The sequence below is a fragment of the Phycodurus eques genome, chromosome 17 (genome assembly GCF_024500275.1).
Source record: "Phycodurus eques isolate BA_2022a chromosome 17, UOR_Pequ_1.1, whole genome shotgun sequence".
NCBI lineage: Eukaryota > Metazoa > Chordata > Actinopteri > Syngnathiformes > Syngnathidae > Phycodurus > Phycodurus eques.
In genome coordinates this window covers 20,984,765-21,011,012 of record NC_084541.1, presented here as the reverse complement: position 1 = coordinate 21,011,012, position 26,248 = coordinate 20,984,765, and the positions used below count along the sequence as shown (strand labels likewise).

The 26,248-nt window shown below is 47.1% G+C and overlaps 1 protein-coding gene across 1 annotated transcript in view; it reads right to left on the bottom strand.

Moving 5' to 3' along the window:
• LOC133415695 (protocadherin-16-like) overlaps positions 1-11,409 on the bottom strand; it is a 46,686-nt gene extending 35,277 nt beyond the window's left edge. Inside the window, 4 exon segments of the mRNA XM_061701966.1 lie at positions 3,802-4,575; positions 4,740-4,937; positions 5,052-5,883; positions 11,158-11,409. Of these exon segments, the coding sequence (XP_061557950.1) occupies positions 3,802-4,575; positions 4,740-4,937; positions 5,052-5,870 (1,791 nt within the window). The 5' untranslated portion in view covers positions 5,871-5,883; positions 11,158-11,409.
• Between the last annotated feature and the right edge of the window lie 14,839 nt (positions 11,410-26,248).

Below are 26,248 nucleotides of genomic sequence, written 5' to 3'. Positions count from 1 at the left end.
AATTGTCTTCATTGAAAGAAAAAGGTCTGAATTTGAAAAACGAATTTTTCAAATCTTACCAAAAAAGTCATCAGAATCTTACAAGAAAGAAAAAAAGTAAAAAATATCAATATATTTTTTCCAAGAGAAATTTAGGATTATATCATCTTTGTCTTGTATTGTTTTGAACTAAAATGAATGTGAAATATAAATATGTAAATATTTTCCTGTCAAAAGGGACAAAAGAACTGTATCGGATTACCTCAGCTCCTTTTCATTCAAATTGAGTGTTTTCATGTAGACATGTCTGCTTTTTTTTCTTGCATCGTCATGAAATCAAATTTAGTCTAAAAAAAAAAAAAGTGTTGTCTGTTAGTTATTCATAGTCCAGCCAGACAGATTTTAATTAGGAGAGCTTTAAAGTTGTCAGCAGCTGTAAAGTGAAATCCAATCTGGCATCCGAGTGCAGCTGTTGCGTCCTTCGCCTCCCAGCAGGCCACACTTCATTTGTGGAGGAACATGGCGGGGGAGTGGGACAAGTTGGGGGGTATTTAAAAAAAATAAATAAATAAATAAATAAATACAATTTCCATGAAAATGGTCACATGTTCTTCTAAGAATTTTATGAGGGAGTCAAATTGTCTTCGGTTTTTTTCCCCACACCTGTGTTCCTCTTACAAAAGTAGACACCCGCTCGCCCTGTCGCTACGGCCATGGTTGTCATGGTAACAAACACCATACCCGCCATTGGCTCAGCCGCCGGGTGAATGATCAGCCCCCTCCAAACAGGCTGATTGCAGCAAGACAAGAAAAAAGGTGGAAATGTGCTGTACTTCTCCATTCTTTAATTATTTTTGTCAGAAGCACATCACATGTTTGCTATCAACACACCTGGCAACTATCTTAAATTGGGAACAAAAAATGAAAGGAAAAAGTCATAGTTCTTTAGGAATATAATTTTTCAAGGAAGAAAAGGCCTAAACTTAAAGAGAAAAGGAAGCGATCATTTTATTCAAGAAAAAAATCCCAAAAACCGAAAAAAGTCAAACTAACAAGAAAAAGTCACATTTTTGGAGGCAAAAAGTTGCAATCTCCTACGGGAACTCTTTTAAATTGTGAAGATAATCAATAATAATCAAAGAACGAATTCCTTGAGAAAGTGGGAAGAAAAAGTTATTTTCCAAGAAACAAAACTTAATCAAAATGTCATGCCAAGAAAATATAATTTTGCAATTTTTTTAAGGAAAAGTTTTAATTCTTACGAGAACATGTTGGATGTTATTGATGAAAAACCCCCCAAAAAAGCATTTTCAAGACAATTTGTGTATTTTATAAGGGGGCAAATAAATCTTACTCTTTTGTGTATTTTGGTGGAAGCACGTCACAAATCTCTTCCAGCTGCCAACCACGCTGACACATGACACACGCATGTGCGTGCGTGTGCGCGTGCGTCAATTTTGCAAGCAGTCCCGCCGCCGCCGACGGCCGTGTAATCGGCGGCGTCTGGGCCCGGTCGCGTTCGGAGGCTCAGGAAGCAACAGCTGCGCGTGAATTCTTAAGCACGTGACGCAAGATCGGCTTTCACTGTTCTGTCGCTGTTAGCGTTAGCATTAGCTTCACTCATGGATTTTGTTGTTTTTCTTATTGTTGTTTATTGAGGCGTGCGAAGGGAGCGTCCCCATGACTCGCGCCTCTTATCGGCAGAACGCAAGACACCACGTGGCACTTTTTCTTTCTTTCTTTCGGGCTTCTGCTTTTTATTTCTGACACATCATCCTTTTTTTTGTTTGTCCTGACTTATTGTCCTCCCGTGTCACGGGCCGCCCGTCGCTGAGGTTTTCCTACGTTTCAGCTTCTCCGCTTTGTTTTTGTGCAGCTCTCTGGAAGGTGTTCTTCCCTCTGATGACAGACATTTAAGTTGAAGAAAACATAAACAAAGACGATACATACAGAGTATTAAGGTGTTTTGTTTTTTAAAAGAAAAATGTTAGAATCTTAGAATGCAAATGTTTCAAGAAAACATATTTTTAAGCAAAGAGTCAAACTGTAAGAAAAAAAACTAAAAAAGTAGTAGTTTTCAACAAAAATGTTGGTATTTAATTCTAATCTGAAAACATTTTGGGAGAGAAAAAGCAAGTTTTCAAATTACATTATTATTTTCTGCGTCAGATTTTTCAGAAGAAAATTGTTATTTATTTGGGATCATGCTTTTTAAAAAATGCAAATTTTATTTTAAAAAAAACGTCTGTTTGAGGGGAAACAAAAGTCAATCTCTCAACAGTCACTTTGGGGGTGGAATTTATTTTTTTAAAGGCAGACATTTTTTAAAAGCTCAGATTTATGAGGTTTATTTTCAGGATAAAGGTGGTAATCTTATGAGAAAAATTGCTTTTTTCAATAAGTCAAATTTGTTTTAAGAGGGAAATTCCAAATCTCACAATAAAATTTCCTTTTTTTCTAGGAAGACAAAGTCTTAGTTTTCAAGAAGAAATGTATTTGTTTTTTTTAACTGTTGTATTATTTCAAACAAAATGCAAAATTTTTTGTTTAGAAAAAAGCAGATTTTTTTTTCAAGAAAATTCACGCAAAAAAGTATACATATTTTTTTTTTTTTTTTAAAGTCAGATCTGTTGTATACCTGGCAAAGTTTTTTTTTTTTTTTTTTTTTCTGAATCTTGAAATGTTTTTCGAGGAAAAAAGTCTCAAAGAAAATCTTTTTTTCCCAAGGGAAATTCTCCTAAAAACGTCAGTTTTAACCCTTGTGAGATTTCAACATTTTTCTCAATAAGGCTTTTTGGGGTATTTTATACATTGTATAGTAACACTCGCTAATCGTTTTTTTTTTTTTACACATAGTAAACCTAGATAGTTCCTTTTAAAATTTCCACTAAAACTCCCCTTGTAGCGATTAGGGCGTCGGCAACGAGTGAACGATTGGGAACGCGGTTCACTCGTTGCCGACTCCCTGTAGCACGAGCGATCCCTTTTTGAAATACACGATGGGATACGAACGGCTGGATTTGCCCGAATCCCCGCTAAGTCTGAGCCGCGCTGCGGGCGGCAGACGCTCGGCTACGACTCGCACGGACACAGCTAACGGCGTTACTGCACACGCGACCTTATGAATGTGCTATTCCGACCTGGGGAAGAAAAAAAAAAGCTCTTCGAGCATGAAAATTGCTCCTTCATTCCCCATTCTCATGACCTCTAACCTTCTCAGGATATCACCCCAGATCAGATGCTGGCACACAATTATCAGCACACGCACACACACACACGTCCTGCCTGGGAACCACTTGAAGGAAGCAGAGGCGGAAGAAGAAAAGCCAAGAAAGAAAGGAAGGCCTTTCTTTATGGCCGTTATGTCCACGGTGCAAACACTGCAACACTTGTCAAAGTCTTTAAAGCTAAGAAGGCTCTTTTTACACACGATCTTAATGTGTGTGTGTGTGTGTGGAACAGGGGTGTCAAAGTCAAGAAAAAAGACAATTTTATTTGTATTTAAAAAGTTCTGATTTCACTGGGATGCTGCAACCGGAATCAAAGGTCCTACTTGGTCGGCGCTACAAACAATCCACAAATCCAAGACTTGAATCATCCAGAACGATCTTTCTACCAATCCGAACTACCGAACGAGCACTTCCCTTTTCAACTGGCCCAAAAATCACCAAATGCCGCATGACTGACTAAATCTTAAGGGACCTTCGGAACATCGTACATCCAAAAGGATTGGAACCGAATCTATGTAACCGGAACTAGGAACGCCAGAACCAGGAGCTTTGTATGTGTGGATTCAAGAGACCCAGATAGTGGAAGTCCTACCTGGAGGAAGCAGGTCCCGGCGGGGCTATTCTCCTCGATGGTGGCGTTGTAGAAGCTTCTGGAGAAGACGGGCACGTTGTCGTTGGCATCCTCCAGCACCACATCCACCCGAGCCGTGGACGACAGTGGCGGCCGCCCGCCGTCCGTCGCCACCACGGTCACGCTGGGCGAAGGCTCCGACTCGAAATCCAGGGCGGCGGCCGTGGTGACGATCCCCGTCACCGGGTCTACGGAGAACCAGTCCGAGTGGGAGTTCTCGCCCTTCAAGAGACTGTAGTGGATTTCCCCGTTGGGACCCTGGTCCTTGTCCCGGGCGGTGACTTGAAGAACAAAAGATCCTGGGTAGACCACTTCAGGGATGGTCTGTCTGTAGGCCCGCTGGTCAAACAGAGGCGGGTTGTCGTTCACGTCTGTCACCCGGATGGTGAAAGAAGACTCCGCCCTGAGGGGGGGCGTACCTGAGTCGGTGGCCATCACCCGGAGGTCGTAAGAGTCGCGCTCCTCTCGGTCCAGAACCTGGTCCACGTAGATCAGGTAGATGATGCTGTCCTTGGTGGTCAGCGCAAACTTTCCGTCGCCACCTTCCAGCGACACGTTGACGTTGGCGTACTCGCCGTAGTCCGGGTCGGTGACGGAGATGCGGGCCACGTACTGGCCCGGCTGGGCGCCCTCAGAGATCCTAGGGGAGCCGTCCTCGCTCAGGAAGATGATTGTCATGGTGGGCTGGTTGTCGTTGTAGTCACGCACGTGAATGGTCACAAAAGCGTTGGTCACCTGGGAAAGGAAGATCAATAACATTTGTCAGCATATGTTCAAGGTCTGCCTTACAGTCCAGCGTTGCGGGTTCAATTCTGGACCGTCGAGCAGTCCGTTGTTTGTCTATAGGTGGCTTGCGCTTAACATGGCGACCGGTCCGTAGACCGTAACCTTCGTTTTACCTCCGGATGGCTTGCGTTGTCCCTGGCCTGGACCACCAGCTCGTGCACTCTCTTGAGCTCGTAGTCCAGCGGTCTGTTCAACGTGATCACTCCAGACTTGAGGTCCATGACGAAGTAGCGCTCGGGGTCGCTTTGCCGTCGGTTGATTTCATAGAGGACCAGGCCGTTGTCACCCTCGTCCTGGTCTGTGGCGAAGACCTGCAAAAATACTCTTGTGTAAATTACCGAACCCCACACCTGATGAAAACCCCTGAGCCAGTGGTGACTTGACTCGAGTTTCAATTTCAGGACTAGGGACCCAAGTCAACTGACCTGTAGGATGCTGCTTCCTTGAGGGAGGCTCTCTGAAATGATGGCGTGGTATCGGCTCTGGTTGAAAACCGGCGCGTGGTCGTTGACGTCGGTCACGCCCACCTCCAGAGTCATGGAGCCCACCCTCCTGGGCGAGCCCCCGTCAAAGGCCTCCAAGACCAGGGTGTAACTCGAGCGTTTCTCCCGGTCCAGGAGTCCGTTGACGACCAGGTCCAGATACAGCGCCTTATTGGCCGCCCTCTTGGTCTCCAGACGGAACACCTGGCCCACGTTCCCCTCCCGGATGGCGTACCCTTGAGTGGTGAACTGGTCCTTGTCGGCATCGCTGGCCGGATCCAAGGAAAACCGGGTCCCTGCTGCCGTGTGCTCGGGGATCCTGAGAAGCGCTTTGCTTTTGGGGAACTCGGGTGCGTGGTCGTTGATGTCATTGACGGTGACGGCCACCTGGATGGTGATGCCCGTCATGGTGACGGCGATGAAGCTGTAGTGATCCCTGCGCTCGCGGTCCAGGCGGCGCGCCGTGGTGATGATCCCGGTGGTCTCGTCGATGTTTAGGTCTCCTCCGACGCCCGTGCCCTCGTGGTCCGAGATGAAGTAGAGGCTGGCGGACTCGCCGGGCGGCAACCCGGCGCCGATGTCGCCGACGATGGTGCCCGCCGGCTGCTCCTCGTCCAGCTGCAGCTCCAGTGCCCCGAGGACGGCGGCGGGGGGACGAAGCAGGACCAGGACCACGGGCAAGTAGGTGAGCGGTCGCCAAAGAAGAGAGCAGAAAGACGGGCCGCCGGGCCGCCGTCGCAGCCCCTCGCTTCTCAGAGACATGGCTCAGCTACACCTGGACACACAAAGACGAGTAAAAATGGTCCAAACCAATTTACGGGAGGTATTTAACACATTAATAAGCGAGTGTCCAGTCCAGTGTTTGTCCGAAGATGCCCTGTGATTGGCTGGAAGGCAGTCCATTCTGTCCACAGACGGACACTTCGAAACTTTGGCCACGGTGGTGCAGGAAGTACCCAAAACTGGACCAAATCTCAAATTAATTTCACTCTGTAGGATGTTGAAATTTCTGTTGGTGCTTTGAGGGATTTTTTGGCTGAACGATGTTTTTGTTTTGTAAAGCTCGGCGTCGGCATAATAAGCCATGACTTCACCCTACGCCTTTTCGATTGGCTCCATCCTTTGTTGGTTCTTTTATTATTTTATTCTGTCACTTACTGAAAGCTAATCGAAGAAACCAAACCAACTGACTGGCGAGCAGTCCAGTGTTGGTCTATCAGTGCCCCGCGATTGGCTGGCGAAACTCAAACTGGACTCGACTCGACAGAGCGTGGAACTGAAACACGGAATCAGAACTGTAACATTTAACCGATTGACGGAGTCGGAACATTTGCCCTCTGATCAAAGCGGTACGGCGGCGCCGATGGTCCGGAAGGATCCAGAACGGAGACGGCGGAGCGCGCGTAGCCGCCCGTCCTCACGCTACAGCGCTACATAAATAGAAAGTCTCCACGGACACGTCGTAATGCTACACGCCGTCACGGGTCGGCGCCGATCTGCGTGAAATCCTTCCAATGGAAACGTCCCGCCGTGACGGGAAGCGAGCGAGCGAGCGAGCGAGCCCGGCGGCTGACCGAGCGGCGCTCGTCTGGACCGCGGCTCCTGTGGCGCGGATAACAATTGGACGGCGAACGCCAGGAATGTCCTGCACATCTGCCGCGCAGCCAGCCCGGGCTAACGGGCTAACGGCTAGGTGTGCTGCTAGCATCCTGATTTTAAAAAAATCAATAAATAAATAATAATAATAATAATAATTTTTTTAAAAATCCATCCGCCTTGTGGTTAGAAATGCAACTTTAGAAAGACAATTCGATGTTGCTCGGGTGTTTTGAGCTTTTGTTTGCTTCCGTAAAAGAAGCAATCGCAGTACCTGCAATCAGGATTGATGTAACAAAACTACTTTGGCAAAAAACAAAACTGCATGAACGGGACAATCATTCTATTGTTGCTTTTTATTTCACATGCTCCTCGAAATATATTGTGAACAAATATTTCATATGCAATCAATCCCTTGGCCACCGCTGGACTTCGCTCCGACCGTGACCACGTGCGGCAGTTTTACAAGCCCCCGGGGAGGCTCCATTAATAACCCGTCTATGGCTCCCCCGAGAACGGGGGGCGCGCTGTTCCCCCCGTTACGCTCGCTGACCTCCACATCTGGAGGGACGCTAGTGCGCTTTTTGTTTTAGACTGGAAAATGGGGGTGAGGGGGGAGCAGATGGAAGGCGTTAAGACGTCGTGACTGGAGCGAGCCAGCCAGGATGCGTCGGACGGGACGTCCGCCACGTCTTCCTCCGTTCCTGCAGCTTAATGTCGGAAAAGCGGCGAGAGCGACGCGCTGTCTGTGTGCTGGTGAAGGTCGCGCTAACGGTCGAATCTTTCGAGTCTTCACGTTTGTCAGTGACCTCGTCGCTTCCGAGGAATCGCACGCGCCCTCTGGTGGCAACGCAAAGTCCACTGCAAAAGCTGGCGGAGCGTTGTGCAATAACGATTGGGATAAATGTGGGCGGTGAGCACGTTTGTCCAGAAGAAGGACGCATAATAAACGTGTACGACCCGGGCCTGAACTCTCCAAGTACCTTCTTGTTACTGTTTGCGGACACAATGCTGAGAAGCGGCCTCGCGTTTCCATCACTCGTTTGGCTCGGCCGCTTCTGCGCAATCCGTGCGGACGGAGGGATGGAGGACGGAGAGAAGCCCGTTCGGATTTGGAAGCGTGCTCGCAGAGAAGCTTCTCCCGTCGCCCGGAACGTAAACAGACCGGCGACGTAGAGGAAAACAATCACGGGGCGGCCGATCCGGAGACGGCGCGGCGGCGGTCGCGTGGGGCCCGACCCGGTCGCGCAAAGACCATGTCATCGCGCGCGCACGCACGCACGCTACCTTTACTCTCTACCACACCTTTTACTTATTATAATAAAAAAAAGCAATGAAGCAGTTGACGCGTACTAGTTAAAGGAGTTGAAGAAAAAGTCCTGAGTTAAAACGTACAAACTATGAAAACATGGAGGGTAGTTGAAGAGGACCAAATAAAGGAGCCAAAAAGTAGCACGTGAGTTTGGAAGTACTAGTTATGGCCATTATGACAAGGTCAAACTCCGCATTTCTTACTTGTACACGTTAACACACGAGAACGACGCGGACCCCATCAATGGAAAAGGTCCCCGAAATGCAGTGAGATCTCATTGGCCGACCTGTGAACCCGCAAGGTCGCACGCACGCATCCACACCAGCGGTGGGTGTGTTTGTGTGCGCAATGCATTCAAAATCAATCGGATTCTTGCCCCGGCCTAGCACAGTACGCACTCAAAGAGTGAAAATGAAGACGACCGCGCCCTCCTACCTCCTCGTTTTGGGTGTCTCTCAAAATCGATGGGATTCACGTCGGCATCGTTGAGCTTCTGCCTGTTAAGACGCGGGGAAATACACAAACGCTCGATCCGTACGGCCGGTCCGGCGCGTCGGGCATCGAGGGGGGCGGGCGGGCGGGCGGGCGCATGAAAAACGCATGAGCAGACACTCGAGCTGCCGCCGGGCGGCCAGCCGACAGGTTTGCTTCTTGTTACCGAGCTACAGCAACTGCTTCTTCGGGATGGTTTACAATTCTTACACCATTTGGGGAAAGTATCGTTTTACATAGCTTTTATATTTTGTCATTTTTTCAATAGTTCTAAGAAATATATATTTTCAGTACTTTTTAAAAGAAGATTCCTTACATTTTGGTCTTTTTTTTTGTCCTTTTCTTTGTTCCTCTTTTTTCTGGGATTCTCAATACAAAATATGTACCAATATGTTTACAAAACTGTTTCATTTAAATAAAAAAAAGAAAATCATGGGCTATTTGTTTTATTTAAAATATTTTTTTTTCACTGTCTGATTTTAAAAAATAAAACAAAATCATGGCAATATGTTTATAACACAAATAAAATTCCACGTTTAAAAAAACAAAATCCTTTTTTTTTTTTTATATATGACAAAAAGTATTATCAAACAAAATTATAACAACTTCCCTAAAAATAGATTTTGCTATTTTCTTCGCAGTGTCAAATAAATCAATCATGAAAAAAAAAAAAAGCTTTCATAGAAATGCAATGTATCCGTGTTGTGTAGCGTTGCCATTTTAGGCAAATCTAATCATTTGTATTTTTTAATGAATATCCTTGCAGCCAAAATGGAAAATGATATTGACGCTTTTCTCCAAGATAGTTTGACGACAATCTGACAAAGGAGACCCCGTACGGTCCGTTGGCGACCATGGCGACGAGCGCCCGCTGCCGTGGCAACGGCGCATCCGGAGGGGGTGCCGCCAACGAAAGGCGCCGCCGAGGGGAATTCTGATCGACGCGGAGCTGCTCGTGTTCGTCGATAGCTCGGCCGCTTCTCGCCGTCGAGCACGCGGACGCATCAAATGCGCAAGTGTGCGCCATTGTTTACACGGACGGACGGCGCGCGCGCGCGCGCTTGTGCGCTGAGTCACTTTTCCGACGTTTGTCCCTCTTCGACTTCCCAGGCCCAAGAAACAAAATCCAGGAAAAAACAAAAAGCAGGACAAAATGCGTGCGACTCGGTAACAATGCGAGTGTCAAATACGATGACGAGTGTTCTCGGTGACGGACTTCAAAACTTGGGCGCGACCCGTTTGGACATTGGAGACCGAGGCGAATTCCGATATTTGGCGGAGAAACATTACAATAAGCGATTCATTAAAACAATATATAACGGATACGATAACTATATGCTTCCAACGATAAAGATATGAATTACAGGCAGAACATCTGACCGCTTTAACTCTTACATTTAACTTAAAACAGAACAAAACCAGTTTTTGGGGGGAGTTTGTTTGAATGTCATTATCCTTGTTTTATGTTGTAATGTGTTTGTGTTAAAAAACAAATATGCCAAGTCACCACTTTTTGCCCTCAGCTGCATGCAGAAACAAACTAAATTAAACCCATCCAGCCATAAATAAAAGCAAAAGAGGTCTGATGTCTTCAGCCTGACACACACACACACACACACACACGAGCGCAACCTGCCCAGTGTTGACTTTGTTGATAAGCTCCACACAAACACTTGACCGTCGTCTGGCTTGGTCTCTTTAAATCAATCGCGGACATTATTAAACGGCGCCGATGTTGTGAATGAGCTTGTTGAGCGCTAAGTGGTGCCGGACAAATAAATGATAGGACAAAGCTTTGGCTGCACACCTCAACAGTGCGTGGAAACGTGCGCACGTTATAAGTGAGCTTCGGAAGCGCCGACGCTCGAGCGACGCTAATGAAGCGTCCGCGATGCCCCGGCCGGTGGGCGAGGAGAGCCACGCTCGCCGTTAATGAATGCAACGGTCGAGCGCAGGGGCTGCTGTAGGTCACAGCTCGCGGCCTGACACTCGCACGCAACGGACCGATCAGATTCCAGCTCCTGATGCCGCTCACTAGGCCACGCCCCAAATGTCACTGAGGTGCCCGTGCACTTGCCACTTCCTGTATGTGTCCCAATACTTTTGTCCATCCAGGCGTGGTTCAGATATGATTTTTTTTTTCGTCCCCCACTTCCTGTAGGGTTCTTCATACTTTTGTCCAAATACGTTTTTCTCTACTTTTTCTACTTCCTGTAGGTGTCCCGAAACATTTGTCCGTCGCGTCGTCATCTCAATACTTCTGGCCATGATGATCTCTTTCTGTGTCCCAATACTTTTGTCCTTGTAAAGCACTTCTCTTGCTCGGTTAGGCTGCAGTGAAGAAATAAATGTGCTGGAGGAATCGACGAAGGTCCAATATTAACCGCAGATATTGATCGATTCATTTATTTATCGGAGGTTTGGAGCTTTTCCGGGAAAAGCCGAGGGCGCCACAACGGAACATTTCACGCTAGCAGAAACAAAAATCCCAAATCCAAAATCATGTCAGCTCGCTGGAGCGTCGCACATTTGCGTTCATTTGGCGCATTGACGATTGGCACACGAAAGCTGTGCATCGTGCCAAACAAAAAGCACGTGTGAACGTGCGCGTGCATGCATTGTGTGCGTGTGGGAGGAGCCGACACTTACATTCATTGGAGGAACGTGCACGCGCTGGGTCTCCCCGATATGAAGCTGATTACTATGCAAAAAACGACTCGCACGATCCACAGAGGGAAAAAAATAGGCCAATTCCATAAGATTCGCCACTGCTTGCGCGCGCGTGTCCGCGTTTGCTTCTTTTTGGGTCAAATCCTGTGTGCTTTTCTTTCTTTCTTTTTTTTTTTTCAAAAAAAATCTGTCTTCTTGCTGCTCCAGCATCCACACAGAAGCCGATTGAGGCTCGCCACCGACTGACGGGCTGGCTGAGCCCACTCCAGCAGCAGCAGCAGCAGCAGCAGCAGCAGGTCCACGCCCACACCCCTCCCCCTCCCCCTCCTCAATTGTGCACGTGGGTAGCCGCCACAAAGTGGGGGAGGGAGGAAGGAAGGCTGGAGGGACTTTGGTGCCCCCCGTGGAAGTAAACGTGCGAGAGACAAAAGATCCTCCTCAGTAACTATTTTGTTTTATTGTAATTTTGTTCTAATTTATTCACAATACTTTTTGCCCTTTTTTTTTCTACTGTTACTATATTTTTCATCTGTTTTTGTATTTTTTCCTCATACTTTTGCATTTCTCATCTAATATTTATGTATTTCTAAATCTATTCTTTTATAGTAATAATTCCCAGTGATTTAAACATTTTATCGAGCATTCTTTTTCTTTTTTATCAAATTTATTTTGATGTAATATTTTTTTATTTGAATTTGATATTTTTCACCTTTTATGATGTATGATTCCTAATAGTTTTAGAATGTTCTTCTAGTCTGTTAATTTTTGTATTTATTATCAAGTATTTCCGTTTCTTTCCAAATATTTGTGATTTTCTTTTTTTTTTTTTTTTTCATACTTGGGTTTTTATCAAATTGTATATTTTTCCTCTAATATTTTTTTAGTTTTTTCTGTATACGTTTTTGTAATCGAATATTTTAGTTGTTTATAATGTAGTAGTTTTAATTTTTTTTTAAGAATTGAGTTTTTACATCCAGCACTATTCATTGATTCATTCGTCTTCCGTCGCGCTTCTCCTCGCTCGGGCGTTCCGGCGCATATGAAAAAAACCCCAACCATGCGCAGTTATTTTTTCTTCACAGAAACGGACGGCGGGACGTTTGAAATCCGGAAGAATTTGGGGACCTTCTCATTGGAGCGAGTTTGAGGACTCTCCACGTGGAATTTGGCAGTCACGTCGATCACGAGTAGACCCACCAAAGAGTCTCGAGAAGCCATTCCCGAAAATGTTCAAAGGATGTCCGCCGTTTTGGTTTGAAGCAACCGTTAGTTATAGGCAGTTTTTTCCCCCATTGGCCCTTCAAAACGTCGTACTGATTTTGTCCTACTGCCCCGAACTTTAAACCTTCGACTCGACACGCGGGTGACGTGAAATCGCAAAGCATTCGTTTTTTTCGTCATTGGGTTTGGGGAGCGCACGTCTGCGAAGTTCGATGACTCGCCATAAAACACAAACTTTAATGAGTCAAATCTGCGAGGAGACTTCCCTTCGCGTTCTTTAACGATACTTCGTTGGCTTTCCCGCGGGACTCCGCACACAGCAGACGGGAACGCGCCGCCGCACTTTTTGCTGAGTGCGAGCGTTGCACACAGCTGCAGCAGCTGGAAATGACACAAATGTGTTGCGTGGTGCACAGTGGCAGGAGAAAAGAAGAAGCTCTGGATAGTAAATGCTTCCCGTTTTCCACATTCAAGCTCGGGAAGAACACCAACTCCATTTCATGAGGTTCGCCCGCCATTTTTTAGCAGACGCTCGTCCCTCGCCGTATCGCCGCAGGTGGGTAGAGTAGCCCGATATTGTACGCAAGAAGGAGAACTGTTACTTTAGAACAATATGACTCAAGTCAAAGCAAAAAGTAGTCATCCCAAAATTCACTTGAGTAGGAAGGTACTCAATGAAAAAACTACTCAAGTAAAGAGTAACTTGTGAGTAACTTCAGATGATTATTATTATTATATATATATATATTTTTTTTTAAATCCGAGCATGAACATCAAATCAAATAATAATTAAAAAATAATATATGGGAGTCGACACACGTCTGCCACCGTTTCAATTTTAAAGTTGCATTTTTAAAGTCAACATTGCATTGGGCCCTACAGAAACATGATTTGCTTTATTCACTGAAATGACTTCATGAAGAAGCTGTTTGCTTAACAGACGTCACGGTTGTGTGCGCGGCACCTTGCGATAGGGCTCATTTTTGCCGTATCACTGCCGAAACAACAACAGAAACATCCGCAACGTTTTCTCAAGTTAGAAATGGGCTGAAATGGTTTGGACAGTCACAATTTAAGAGCTGCGTGACAAAGTAAACACACTCGCGCGGCTGTTTTTTGTTTTGTTTTGTTTTTTTGTCTCCCCCCCAAAAATGACTTATCTTGATTGGCTCGCAAAGGCAACGTGTGCGGTCATGTGACTGCCTTGTGTCGTCTGATTGGCGCAACGGGCACCCGATGCGGAAGTCGAAGATGGAGTCTAAAAATAGACGCGCACGCGCAGGAATGGATAAATAAAAGTAGCCAACGGGATGTCGATCATTGTAGCGGAGTAAAAGTAGCGATCCTTCTTCCCAAAAGTAAAAAGTATGGTGCATTTCAAGTACTCTGACAAGTACAGTTAGTGGAAAATGTTACTTGAGTAAACGTAACGGAGTAAACGTAGCGCGTTACTACCCACCTCTGCGTATCGCGGTTCACCGAATCGCAGACTTTTCAGTCGTACCCATCGAATTTGATATTGGTGATTTTTCGCTACATCGTGGGCTTTTGCGCGGATCATTTTTCCACGTGGACTGTTACTGCAGACCCGTGTAGCAATAAGCGCAAGTCTCGAGGAAAAGCTGTGAAAACGACGGACGTCCAAAGTTTGGGATCATAACGCTCATGGAGGAGATAAAGTAAAACGTGTTTACTACAAAGCAGAACTGGACGTGTATGGTAAAGGAAACATGATTGGCTAATTGAATATAGCTTACCAGCACTAGTTCGAACCAACTGTAGTCCCTCTCCACAGGTAGGTAGGTAGTCAAGGACAGACACAGCCGCCGGAGCACTTTCGATTGCTTTTTTGAACAAACGGTAACAGAAGAAACACGGAACGAGCGCATTCATACGCTAGCCGCACGGCCGCAACTGACAGCCAGGCGCCCGAGACGCAGACTGGCTAACAGTTAGCCAGTTAACAGTCACCCGCCAACCTGAGCCAACAACAACAACCAAGTCCGCCGTCTCATCGGGTGACTCCCGAGTCACTCACCAGGCCAGGCCCCGCCTTTTACAGCCACCTGCATTAAAAGTCACAGATACTACAGTGTAGAACATGAGGCTGGGGACCCCAAGTGGACCGACAAGATATCCTTGCTACAAGACAGATTTTCATCTATCGCGGCATGCTCTGGAATTTAACCCGCGTCCTAAATGAGGGACTGCTGTACAACCAACCACAGGAACGGTCGGAAAGGACTTCGTGTCAACCCAGACGAGTCCAGTGACAAATAGTTGAGCGGGCGTGCTGTTGACTTCAAAGTCCCGACATAAAGCGGTGGGCTTCAAAGTCCAAATACGGAGTCGTTAATGTCAAAAGTCCAGATAAGAGCTTTTGAAGATTGGGAAGGGATTTTGGGGCCACTTCAGCTAATGTTCTGTCAGTAGCAGGACAGGGAAACTTGTTGTCGTAAGAGGATTCCGGAGAGAACGACAAGGCTCTCCGCTCCGTTTGGATGGGTTGCTGCGGCGTGTGTGTTAAGGTAGCGGTTGTTCGGAGGGTTTAGATGACCACAACAGCTACGCTCATTTCCGTTAGCCCGTCAATAGCGTTTCACATTTTAGGTCGTCACGAAGCCAGCAGACGTAGCAAGCACGCGTTGCTTCTCGTTTCGAGAAGCGATGTTACGCTACTGCGTAACAGTAAAGCGACCGTCTGTGGAATACTTTCCAAAGTACATTTTAATAAGCCTCGGTGTGATTTCATGAGTTCAAATGCGTTAAACCGAGTTTTCAAATGGTTTTCTACACGGTCACTTTCCGTTTTCCACATTCGAGTTGAGAATAACACACGAGGTGCACCCACAATTTCTCAGCGCCGCTACGAGAATGGACGATAAACAAGTCAGTCAACAAATAAATCTTCCCCCCGTGCAGTGCGTGTCCTTGGAGTGTGCGCGCGCGCATATGCGTCGCATGTGTTTTGTGCGCACACTTGCCACGGCCTCGCAATTATCATACACGACGCTAAGCAGCAACAGATGGCGAAGGCCTCACACGTTTGTCGGCGGCGGCGGCGGGTCCCCCACGATGACACCGTCAAATATGCACCATCATAAAAAAATATAAATAAATAAATAAATAATGGCGACGCACACACACATACACGCGCGCCGACGTATCGTCTCCGGGGGTGCGCGGCCCTTTGGCGTCCCAGTCGATTCCCGGATACGTCTTTTCCCGACTGCGACTCCGTCCGTCAGAGGAAAACTGATTAGAGCAGGAATTTGCGGGCTGTGAAAGAGGGGCCGGCAGTTGGAATCTGTGTGAAGTTTCTTGGATGCGTCCTTGATTATCTGGTCACACGCACGACGCTGACTGCTGCATTTCTTCGAGACCGACAGACCGTAAGAAAAGAGGCACCCGAGAACGCGCCAGTCGGGGGAATCGAACCTTCCTAAGAAATAAGGACGGAAGGCGTAAACGGAGGCAGGATGTCGAGTCAAGCTCTGACCTTGAGGAGCGCGAAGAGTTTTTTGTTTTATGGCTGCCATGCTGAAATCGTTTTCAATTTGCTGTTGCACATCTGTCTACCATGCAAGGTCAGATTTGGTAGCATCCACAGAATGTGGGAGGAGCTTTGACACCTGGAGATGACCCTAAATGGTTGCTTCAAACCAAGATGATGGAACTTGTGTGGGTCTTCTCTTGATAGACCTGGCTACCAAATGTCATGTCGCTCTTTTCGAAATACGTGGAAAATGAGTTCAAAATATTCGATTCAAACCAAAATGGCAGACGTCCTGTGCGTTTTTGCAGATTTCTTTGGGTGGGTTTCGTCGTGATAGATACGCGCACCGATTTTCACGTTCTTAAGCGGAACTGCATTTTCCGAAAATGTTTTGAAGGACCCCTGGAAAAGGAGCCTCGAGTATTCGTTTGAACCCAAAATGGCTGACTTCCTCTGCCTCCCTGAGACTGTTTGGCGCGCCTACTTATGGGCGTGCGTTCCAAATTTCAAGTCGCTAAGTCAAACTGGCTTTGGGGATCGTTAACAGGCAGCCAATCTGTTAGCCGGTCCGCTTCATACAAACCAGAGTTAGCGACGACTCCCTTTTTTTAGGCCTCGTTGACGATGCCGTCGGGGTCGGAATGTCCCAACTTGCTCCGTACGGAGCAAGACGTGAGAACGCTACTCCGCTCCGCTTCTTGTCCACGACTGGGACTTCTCAAGTGGGCCTCTTCCTCTTCGCGGTTTTTCTCGCCTTCGCATTTCTGCCCACAAGCGGGAATTCTGCCAGTTCAAAGTTGCCTTGGAGCAGCCTTCAGTTACGACCTCCGGCCTGTTCGTCCGGTTGTCGGGCTCCGTGATTCCGCTACCAAGTCAACTAGGTGCGAGTTTCCCGTTTTAGCCGTCCTGCTCCCTGCGAGTCGTGGCCAAAGACGACGATGAAGTTTGCACATTCCCGACCCGCTTTCGGTGGATCACCGAGTCTCGCGTCACTTTGGCCGATCTTTAAAGCCTGACTCTGGCGACTGTGAAGCGTGAAGTTGAGCCTGCACCCTGGCCCCCAGTTGATCTACACTTGATGATGAAAGTCCTTTCCGACTTTTCTGCTGTTTCGCACTCGTTGGCGCTCAGGTCACACTCGCCCTGCGTCCAAAAGCAAACCCCGCACCGCTTCCTCCTCCTGGCCGTGTGCGGCGCGCAGATGACCTTTCCTGTCCTCCTGTGCGGCAGGACAGGAAAGGATGGTCGCACGGTCAAAGCTTCCTTTCCCAGGGAGTAAAGAGCAATATCGCGTGCGCCGGTTGTCTTGACGTGACCCGCCATCCGCTGACAACCGCACGCAGGTGCTGGCAATCTGCAATCCTCAAAGAGCCATTTGGACTGACAAAAAAAAAAAAACACACAAGGAGCCACAAAAAGCTTGTATAATAAACTATAGTGTTGCATTTATGAACTCAATGAACGACTACGGAGAGAACACGACATTTTATTTCTGCAACCAAAACATTTTGAACTCTGACACTTCGAGGAAGCTTACTTTCAAATCCAATCGTCAAAGCGTTCATGAAAGTCGCGTCACGCTTTCAACTATCCACCTGCAGCGAAGCAAACGTGAATCACGTAACACACGTGGAGCGTGCAGTCAGCTGTCAACTTCCATTAGAAAGGACCTTTTCATTTATACACACATATTTGCAAAACGAGAGCCGATTAAAATATCGATTTTGCCTGGTTAACGGGATTTGTCGGAGACAATACTATTTTCACACACGATTTGAAGCCGTCATCTGCGCGGCGTGAGCGCTTTGCGTCGAATGTTGTCCACGTCGCGCGTGGCATTCAGCGTTTTCTGCAGAAACGTCATTTCTTGCACGTATCCATAGTTTGCCTGCCGGGCGTCGAATACCTCGGGAAATCTTGGCGCAAGCTGTCGCCCGTCGGCGCATATTTTGAGTGACAGAAAACAAATACAAATAAATCATGATCATGATCATCAATCATGCGACATGATCTTCAAATTTGGAATTCCGTTTGAAAGTCCAAAGAACACGTTGACACAAAATACCGACTCTTTCTTTTCCCGAGCCGCAGCAGAAGGTTGAAAGTTGCAGACCCTGGTCTACAGGCACGCTCGCTTCTGGCAGCCTTTCATGACGAGTCTTTGGAAATCGGAACTTTGATTTTGTCCAACTTTAGGTGCGTGCGCCGTTGAGTCGCAAAGTGTGCACTTCTGCAAATGTCGCTTAAAAAAAGACGGAAAGAAGGGCGGGAGGAGCGAGGGAGCGCAGAAGATGAAGGAAGACTTTGGGTTGCGGCGGCGGCGGCCGTGGTAAAAAGTCAGACTTCGCCGGGGCGCTGGGCAGCGTTGCGCTTCCCGTGGGCGGTTTCCTGCAGACTGGCGGCACTTTTCGTGCTGCGGTGCATCGCGGGACGGCGCGCGGGCTTTGTGGAAAGTACGCGGGAGCAGGAAAACGCCGTATCGTCGCTCTCGATTTCCTCCTTTATCTTCGGTGACGTCGTCTCCTAAAGCCGATTTCGCCCGAGCTGTTTGAGCCGCGCGTCAAAACTCACCCGGTACGCAGCCATGCCTAGAAAAATCTAAACAAAGCCCGTTTAGAAAGGGATCATTTTTAAAACGCACGCCAAAAACCCATTTTAGCATATAAAAGCCGACCACACCGGACAATAGCAAGCCTCGCGACATTATGAAGTGTCCAGCGAGGCTCCTGTAAGAAAACAGGAAGACGTAAAGATTGTCCGTCCGAGCAGGAGGCAGAGGAATTCTTCTGACCGGCTTCCGGGTCAAAAATCCATTCGGGCCGGTCACGTAAACGCCGGAAAGATCATCGCCGCGCTTCCTTCGGCATCCGTCTTGTCGTCAGGTGTTTTGGGCCTGAAGGGTGAAGGGTCAGCGCAGGAGCGCTCTCCAGGATACGCGCCTTTGTTGGCAAAATCATGAGAACTTTTGGAATCCTACATAACTGACGCTTGAAGGGAGCCAGTACACACGCACACGCACACTAGCGGATGAACCACCAGCGATGCCGGTAACGCGTTACCGTTTTGTGACATAAATGTGCTCCAGTGATGTCATAAGAAAACCAACTCGTCGAGTAGTCAGATTACAGTTACGTTGATTTATCTGCCGATAGTTACTTTTTTTGTTCACGAGAACCAGAGTTTAATATGCTTTTGAATAATAATATGCTATTTATGCTCAGGCGACGGATATTTCTCATTGCCAAACACGCGGCAAGTCAATAAGCAAGACGCTCGATTCAGTCACGGCGGAGAAAGTACTGCTGAAAGTAACTCAAAAGTTACTTTTCTCCAACTTTGTTACTTTTGAAATCAAGTCATCAGTGCAGTAAGTTACTTTTAAGCTTAAGTCATCAGTAAAGTAACCAAGTTACTTTTTCAAGGTAACTGCGGCGGCAACTGAACGACTCGACTATAAAGTAAAGGAAGTCGAGTCGGAGTCGATTAATCGACGATGTCGTGGATATTTGGACGTGGATCGGTTTCACGTTCAAGACATATTTCCATATTTCGACAGATAAAAACCAGTGATTCGAATCGGGTTCAAACGGTGACGAGAGCGAGTCGGAGCAAACAGGAAGCGGGCCCAGCGGAGAACTTCCTGTATAGGCCCATCCGACGGCCATCTTGCGCGCTCTCTGCCACGGGAGCTTCCTCGCTACGTGTGTGTGTGTGTGTGTGTGTGTGTGTGTGTGTGTCCACCCTCCCACCTGCTTCCTGCCCCGCAGCAAGGCATCGTGGGAAACTGGCACCTCACTTCACGTCTGTGCATTTAGAAGCCAGATGTGACTTTGTGACATTAATGAGACGCACGCACGCACACACGCTCGCACGTTGCTGCCAGTCCACATTTAGAATCAATGACAGATTAATGACGCGCCTGTGTGTGTGTGTGTGTAAAAGCCTGTTACTTTACTTATATCGTGCCTAAATGACATCCAAACGCAGTACCCTGGACACACATACACAGTGTAGACGCACACACAGATGTGTCACATTTGCACACACTTGTACACGCAAGCACACACTCAGTAACTCACACACACACGCACACACTCGCAAGCACAGGCACAAACTCACACTCTCATAAAGATACACAAACGCACTTACACGGCCACACACGCGCACACGTACGTGCACACACACGGATGTGGGTGTCATGTTTTTTTCAACTTCCCGCTTCTTGGTTTGGAACGTTTTTCAACTTGGCGTTTCTCGGTTTCGACTTCCCGGATCAGATGTTTTACGCCGTTTACGTGCGTGTGTGTCGCGCACGTCACGGGCCTTCGGAGGCGAGGCCGAGTACAGGCCGAGGTCGGGAGCGAGATAAGCGGTCGGTCGGGTTGAACGTAGCAGCTGCTTCCTGTTTAGCGTGTCGCTCGAGCGTTCTCGCCTCAAAGATAGTTTTGTGCCGTGGACCGGAAAACGTGTTTATTGCGGGCTGGACGGCAAAATGCGCGACGCGGACATTTGAGTTTTGATCGCTGCCTCGTCCGTCTTTGCAAATCGATACAAATTTTCCGTCGACATCCGACGTGACAGTTACGTAGTGACAAGAGTAACCGAATGAGCTTCTTTAGTTTGTGAGGAATGCCCGTTCATTGTTTGCGGTCACGGCGTGCGACTTTGAAGAACGTCTTGAGTGACCCTAAATCACATCAAGGGATCCCTGATTGGAGTGAAAACAATTTTCTTCTCCAGCTGCTCAACGGAGCGCCGAGCGGTCCTCGTTAACGGCGTTAACGGCGTCCGCCGCCGCGGCCCAGGCAGAAGCTGCGGAACGTTTGAATCGCCGCCGGACGGATCGGGCGGGATTGTCCGCTTTTGTTTTTCTTGGAGGAGAATTCTGAAGACAACCACACGCGAACCGAAGCCCTCCGCATTCTCTCGTTAAATCGGATCACAAAAATGTTTTCAGAGGTTTTGCCTGCATGCGTATGGCTTGTCAAGTGCAAACCGGAACAACAGGTGGCGCTGTAACCCCCAACTGCTGTTAGCCGATCGGAAGCCCGAAGGCCGTTATACCTTTATTGAACTCCAGTCCTGTAGGGGTCGCTAACGTGTATAAGAACGTGAGATAAGAGTCTGATTATCTTTCCTTCTTTCCAATACGCATTTTATAGTTAATACAGCACTAAATGTCTGTTAAAAATTTTTAAAAAATTGCGAAATTTGGAGCAGTTTATCGCTGTAGTTGAACTGTGGTCTTGCAGGGGGCGCTAATGTGCATAACAAAGTGGTTCTGAACTGAGAGAATGACATTTTATATCTAATACAGAGCAAAAAAAAAAAAGAAAACAACCTTGGATAAGCCGAGGAAAATGGTTGTAGTTGAACTCCAGTTCTCTAGGGGGCAGTAATGTGCATTATAACTTGGTTCTCAATTGAGTGAGGATTTTATTTTATTTTTTTTAATATATAAGAAGAATTGGCCACTTTTATCCAGATCCGCACCAAAGTTTTACGGTTTCTTTGCTGTCCATTGCCACACAAGTCCGCTAAGTTTCTGGTTTTAAAAAAAAAAAAAAAAAGAAAAGTTCCCCCCCCACGTAATCCTGCGGCTAACTCACTTGCTGATGAGGATTTACTAACTGCAATCATAACAGTCTTTCCAATGTCTAGTTTATATTTAATACTGAGCATTGTTTCATTATTTTATTTGACATCTATTAAATATCCATCCGGCTACCTTCGGGCAGGAGGCGGGGTGCACCCTGAACCGGTCGCCAGCCCATCGCAGGGCACAGAGAAACAAACAAGCGTTCGCACTCACATTCGCACCCAATTTAGAGTCTTCAATCACCCGAGCACGCATGTTTTGCGGATGCGGGAGGAAAGCGGAGTGCCCGAGAAATGCCACGCTGGCACGGGGAGAACGTGCAAACTCCACACGGGCGGGGCCGGGGATTGAACCCCGCTCCTCAGAACTGCGAGGCAGACGCTCTAACCTGTCGATCACCGTGCCGTCTCCTATTAAATACGCTAAATGAACATTTTAGTTGTACTTTGCAGTTGTTGAACTCCAAGGCCCGTAAGTGGCGATAGTGTACTTTTTAAGGTAGTTCTCGACTTTTTTGTTTTTTTGTTTTTTTTTCTAAATCCTGCCAAATAACGACCGAACAAGCTAATTGGGATCATAAAATAAAATGCTTGAATAGTAAAACCAAACAAAAAAAAAAAAAAATGCTGCTTCACGTGTTCGAGCGTGACTTTGCCTGGCAGAGGTCACGAACTCTGGAGTACGGCGACGAGAGCCACGACCCGCGCGTGCCCCCCGAGCACGTGATGGCGAGCACGCGCGGCCTAGTAAACATGGAAATGACGTTCGGTCTGCGATAAGACGCGCCGGAGCCGCCAGGTATTTCTCAGCTTCGGATCTTTTGATGCACATCCCATAATAACATGTGGACAATGTGAATAGGTGGGGTGGATCTTTTCCCTCATTTTGCCGCATACGTTGCTGCTGGTTTGGAATTAGTTTCAAGACAGGATTTGGGTTTCAACCAAACGTTGGGGTTTTCAAATTGGGGTATCAAGCCTGGGGTGGGTTTCCAAACAAAGGTTGGGATTTCAAAATTGGGTTTCGGGGTAGGTTTTGGATTTCAAAGCAGGGTTAGGCTTTCCAATGATGGTTTGAAGTCTGGTTTACGTTTGAAAATAGGGTTTCAGTTAGGTTTAGGGTTTCAAGCCTGGGTTAGGGTTTTAAACCTAGGTTAAAATTTTAAATTGGGGTTTGAAAACAGGGTTCCGCTTTCAAATCATGGCTCGGATAATGGCTTCAAACAAGGGTTTGGGTTTCAAGCCTGGGTTCCAAACAAAGATTACGGTTTGAAATTCTGATCGTTTGTTTTCAAACCAGGGTTTCAAAGAAGGCTCAGACTTTCAAATAAAGGTTTCGAGCCTGGGTTAGGGTTTCAAATCCGTCGCTCTCGCGTTCCCCGTTCAAAGTAATTGACGATGACATCGATATTATCCGCAATGAAATCTACTCGGCGCATGAATAATATTCATTTGTGCGCCGTTTCTCTCGTGCGCGTCTCCGTTTGAACTCTGAACCCCACCCTGCGTTTGTGTCATATTTCTTCAATGACGCTTCAGTGGGCCACAAGGCGCCGCGTGAACATTTTCCCTCCGTCAAGTGTGCAAACGTCCACGACTGAGATTGGAAGCGGACGTGCGCGCGGGCGCCACTTGTTAGCTGAGCGGCCAGGAAGCGGCCAACGCCGCTTTCCTCCGCACATTCCGCGCTGCAGGTGTGCTGCTTTTTTTCCAAAGTTACGAACGGTCATCTGGACGTGCCCCGGTGTGGACTGGCGACCGGTCCGGTATTTGTCAAGGACTGAAGGCGTTTCATTGTCGCAGCGACACGATTACGCGCAAATTTCAGGTCCCGATAATTTGAAGGGATAAATCCATTTTTCCATACCGCTTCTCCTCACGCGGGTCGTGGGTGTGCGGGCGTCTATCCCAGCTATCGGTTCCCCGCGAATCACGATGGTGCCTTGAGATAGGAGTTTAACTTTGTTCCCCGCCCACGCTCGTAACTCAAAACGACTTCCCCGCTAAAACCGACGGAAATGCGACCAATCCCTTCCGAAAAGTGTTTGTAATGTGTTACTTCACAAGAAAACAGGCAGTCTATAATATCGTCCTCGTATCGGAACATACGGTAACGACATCACGATTGTTCACTGCGATCGTGCAATTCCTTCTGTTGTGCGCCCGTTGGCCACCCGGGGGCATTCTAACATTATAGTATCGACATGGCGACATTCACAGCTTCTCAGTATGGCACAGTAATTAATATTTGTCATTCTTTGCAGAGGATAAAGAAAATAGGCCTGTGTGTGTTGCTGCACCGTTTGGGTTCAAATATCTGTCGCTTAAACACCAACACGTAGATGCTATTTGTTAGCCTGTCTATGGCATTTTGCTCTCTGTTTTTTTTAGCCTTAAGATCAGCGGCAAAGATGTTTATTTGTTTGAAAAATAGATACTTATTTGGATTCACTTACATTTATTGTGTTGTCTGTGTGAAAATGTTTATCTCCCAATAGAATAAATAAATGTTTTTTGGGCGTGTTGTAATGATGTCACTCTTGTCATGTGTTTTATCTCGCTGACATGAAATGAAAGGCGAGAACAAATTGAAAGAACGCGCCGACGTTCCCTGGCGCACGATTGTTTTTGTTTGTTCCAAATGTTGACGCGCGATTGTGAGCTCATACGTGACGTCTGCGTAGCGTCGCTCTCATCGCGGAGAAACAATCACAGCTGCGCCGGCGTCTGCTTTCAGTCACGTTTTTACATTTTTTTCTTTTTGTTTGTTTTTTTACTAGGGAGCCTATCATATCAGAGGTGGCACAAGTACTTCCACACTTCAGTAGAAGTACAGACGCTTGTGGGGGGGGAAGACTCGAAAAAGTAAAGACTGAAATGTAAGGAAAAAAAGTAACAGAAAGTAAAAGAAAAGACATTTTAAGAAACGGCAAATGCTTGTGATGGTACTCGCTAGCTACTAACGGCTGCGTTACTTCTTAACCAGGGCCCGACCGAGTTAATTAGCCAATGTGAGTTAGCCCTTTCCAAATAGGATTTTTGCCTTCAGTGGGATTTTTATAGGCCCATAGTGGACCTCAATAGTACACAAAGCACACATTCCTGAAAACTGTACCCAAGTAGAGTCATCATAGATTTGTACTGCTTCACTTTCCAACACTGACCCTAATTGGGGGAACAAATCCTCACCACAAGTAGTATATTTGTCACATCCAGGTTTGAGCATTGTTTTTATGATTGAGGTGTTCCAGCAGAAGGTTTGTGCGTGCGCGTGTTGGAGCTGAACTCCAGGAAACATCCCGGCACCGGGACGACTTTTCCAGTTGCCTGGAAGTCGGCGGTGCCAAAGGAACTGGGCTTGTGCTATTCCATCTGGACGAGTCCGCGGACTCTTTGCAAACACGCTCGACGTGCACACAAGCCAAGAGTAAAACCCAAGTCTGACTCCGGGTCTGCGGCACAGATGGACTCGCTTCCTTCTCCTGGTTTCTCGACTTGGATTTTGTCAGGTTCAGATGTGGCTCCTAACTTGGTTCTTTTTGTTTCAGACTTGGTTTTTTGTCTTGGGTCTTAACTGGTTCTTGACAGTTTTCTGGGGCCGGTTCTCGTTCGGCTCTCGACTGCTTTTGGCTGATTCTCGATCGGTACTCGGCTGGGTCTCGTCTCGACTTGCTTCTTATTGTTCTTCACAAATGTTTCTCGAAGTCTTTATTTTCTCTCAGCGCGGTTCTTTTTTAAAAATATGTATACGTATCGTATAATAAAACGGCAAAATAAAGGCATTATTTTTACTAGCTTCTCGTCGTTTACTATCAGCTTTCCCCTCCCCCCCCCCCTCTTCCTTTTTTTTCTTCTTCTTTTGTCATTACGACAGCCGCCTTCTCCGTCTGCCGTTTTATGAACACGCACGCAAGTTTTTCAAGTCACCGGCAGGCAGCGGTTTTCTGCAGTGGAAAGCGTCTGCAGAAATGATCCCAATGCACCAATGACGTTCTTCTGTGAGGGGAGACATTGCATTGGGCAAGCACCCCACTTGGCGGCGTGCCGTCCCACTTAGTCTCACAAACGCACAGGCGGCGTATGAGAATAACTTTGGGCGGTGAGCCACATGCTGCTTCACCAAGTCTAAAGGCGAATGGCTTGGCGGCGACACTTCCTCCTTTCCCGAGTTGAAAGTTTGTGTTTTAAAAAAATAATTTGTGTCTCAAGGGAGGTACGCAAATTTGGGAATTGTAGAATTTCAAATGAGCGAGATTCCACAAGAAGAGGGTGTTCAAGTGAGGGTTCGGGTTTCCAAGTGGAGATTGTTGCCAGAATCGGGGCCTCGAAAGAAGCTGAGGCTTGCAAATGAGGATTCCAGCAGCAGCTGCAAGTGAACCCTTTTAGAGGACTAAAAGCTGTCGATGGTTCGTTTCATTTGCTTTGAAAGATTTCGCCAAGTGAAACCGCTGAGATCGTCCGACTGTTTGGAGCCCCTATCGTCGAACCTGCTTTTGTGCGTTTGTCCTCCGTCCTGATTGGAACGCTCTTGGAAAAGAGATGTTTCATATCAGTGGGGTTTTCCTGGATGAGTAAAGGTGAAATACAAAATAGATACAATCGAAATTCCAAGCCAGGATTAGGGATTCAAGTTCGAATTTGAAATGCGCTTGATTTCATTGTGGTTTGCAATGACGGTTACAATGTCTTGGCTGAGGTTTTGGACTTTGGGGACTCCAATGGCGTCCATTTTGATGCAGAGATTTTGAAGCGTTG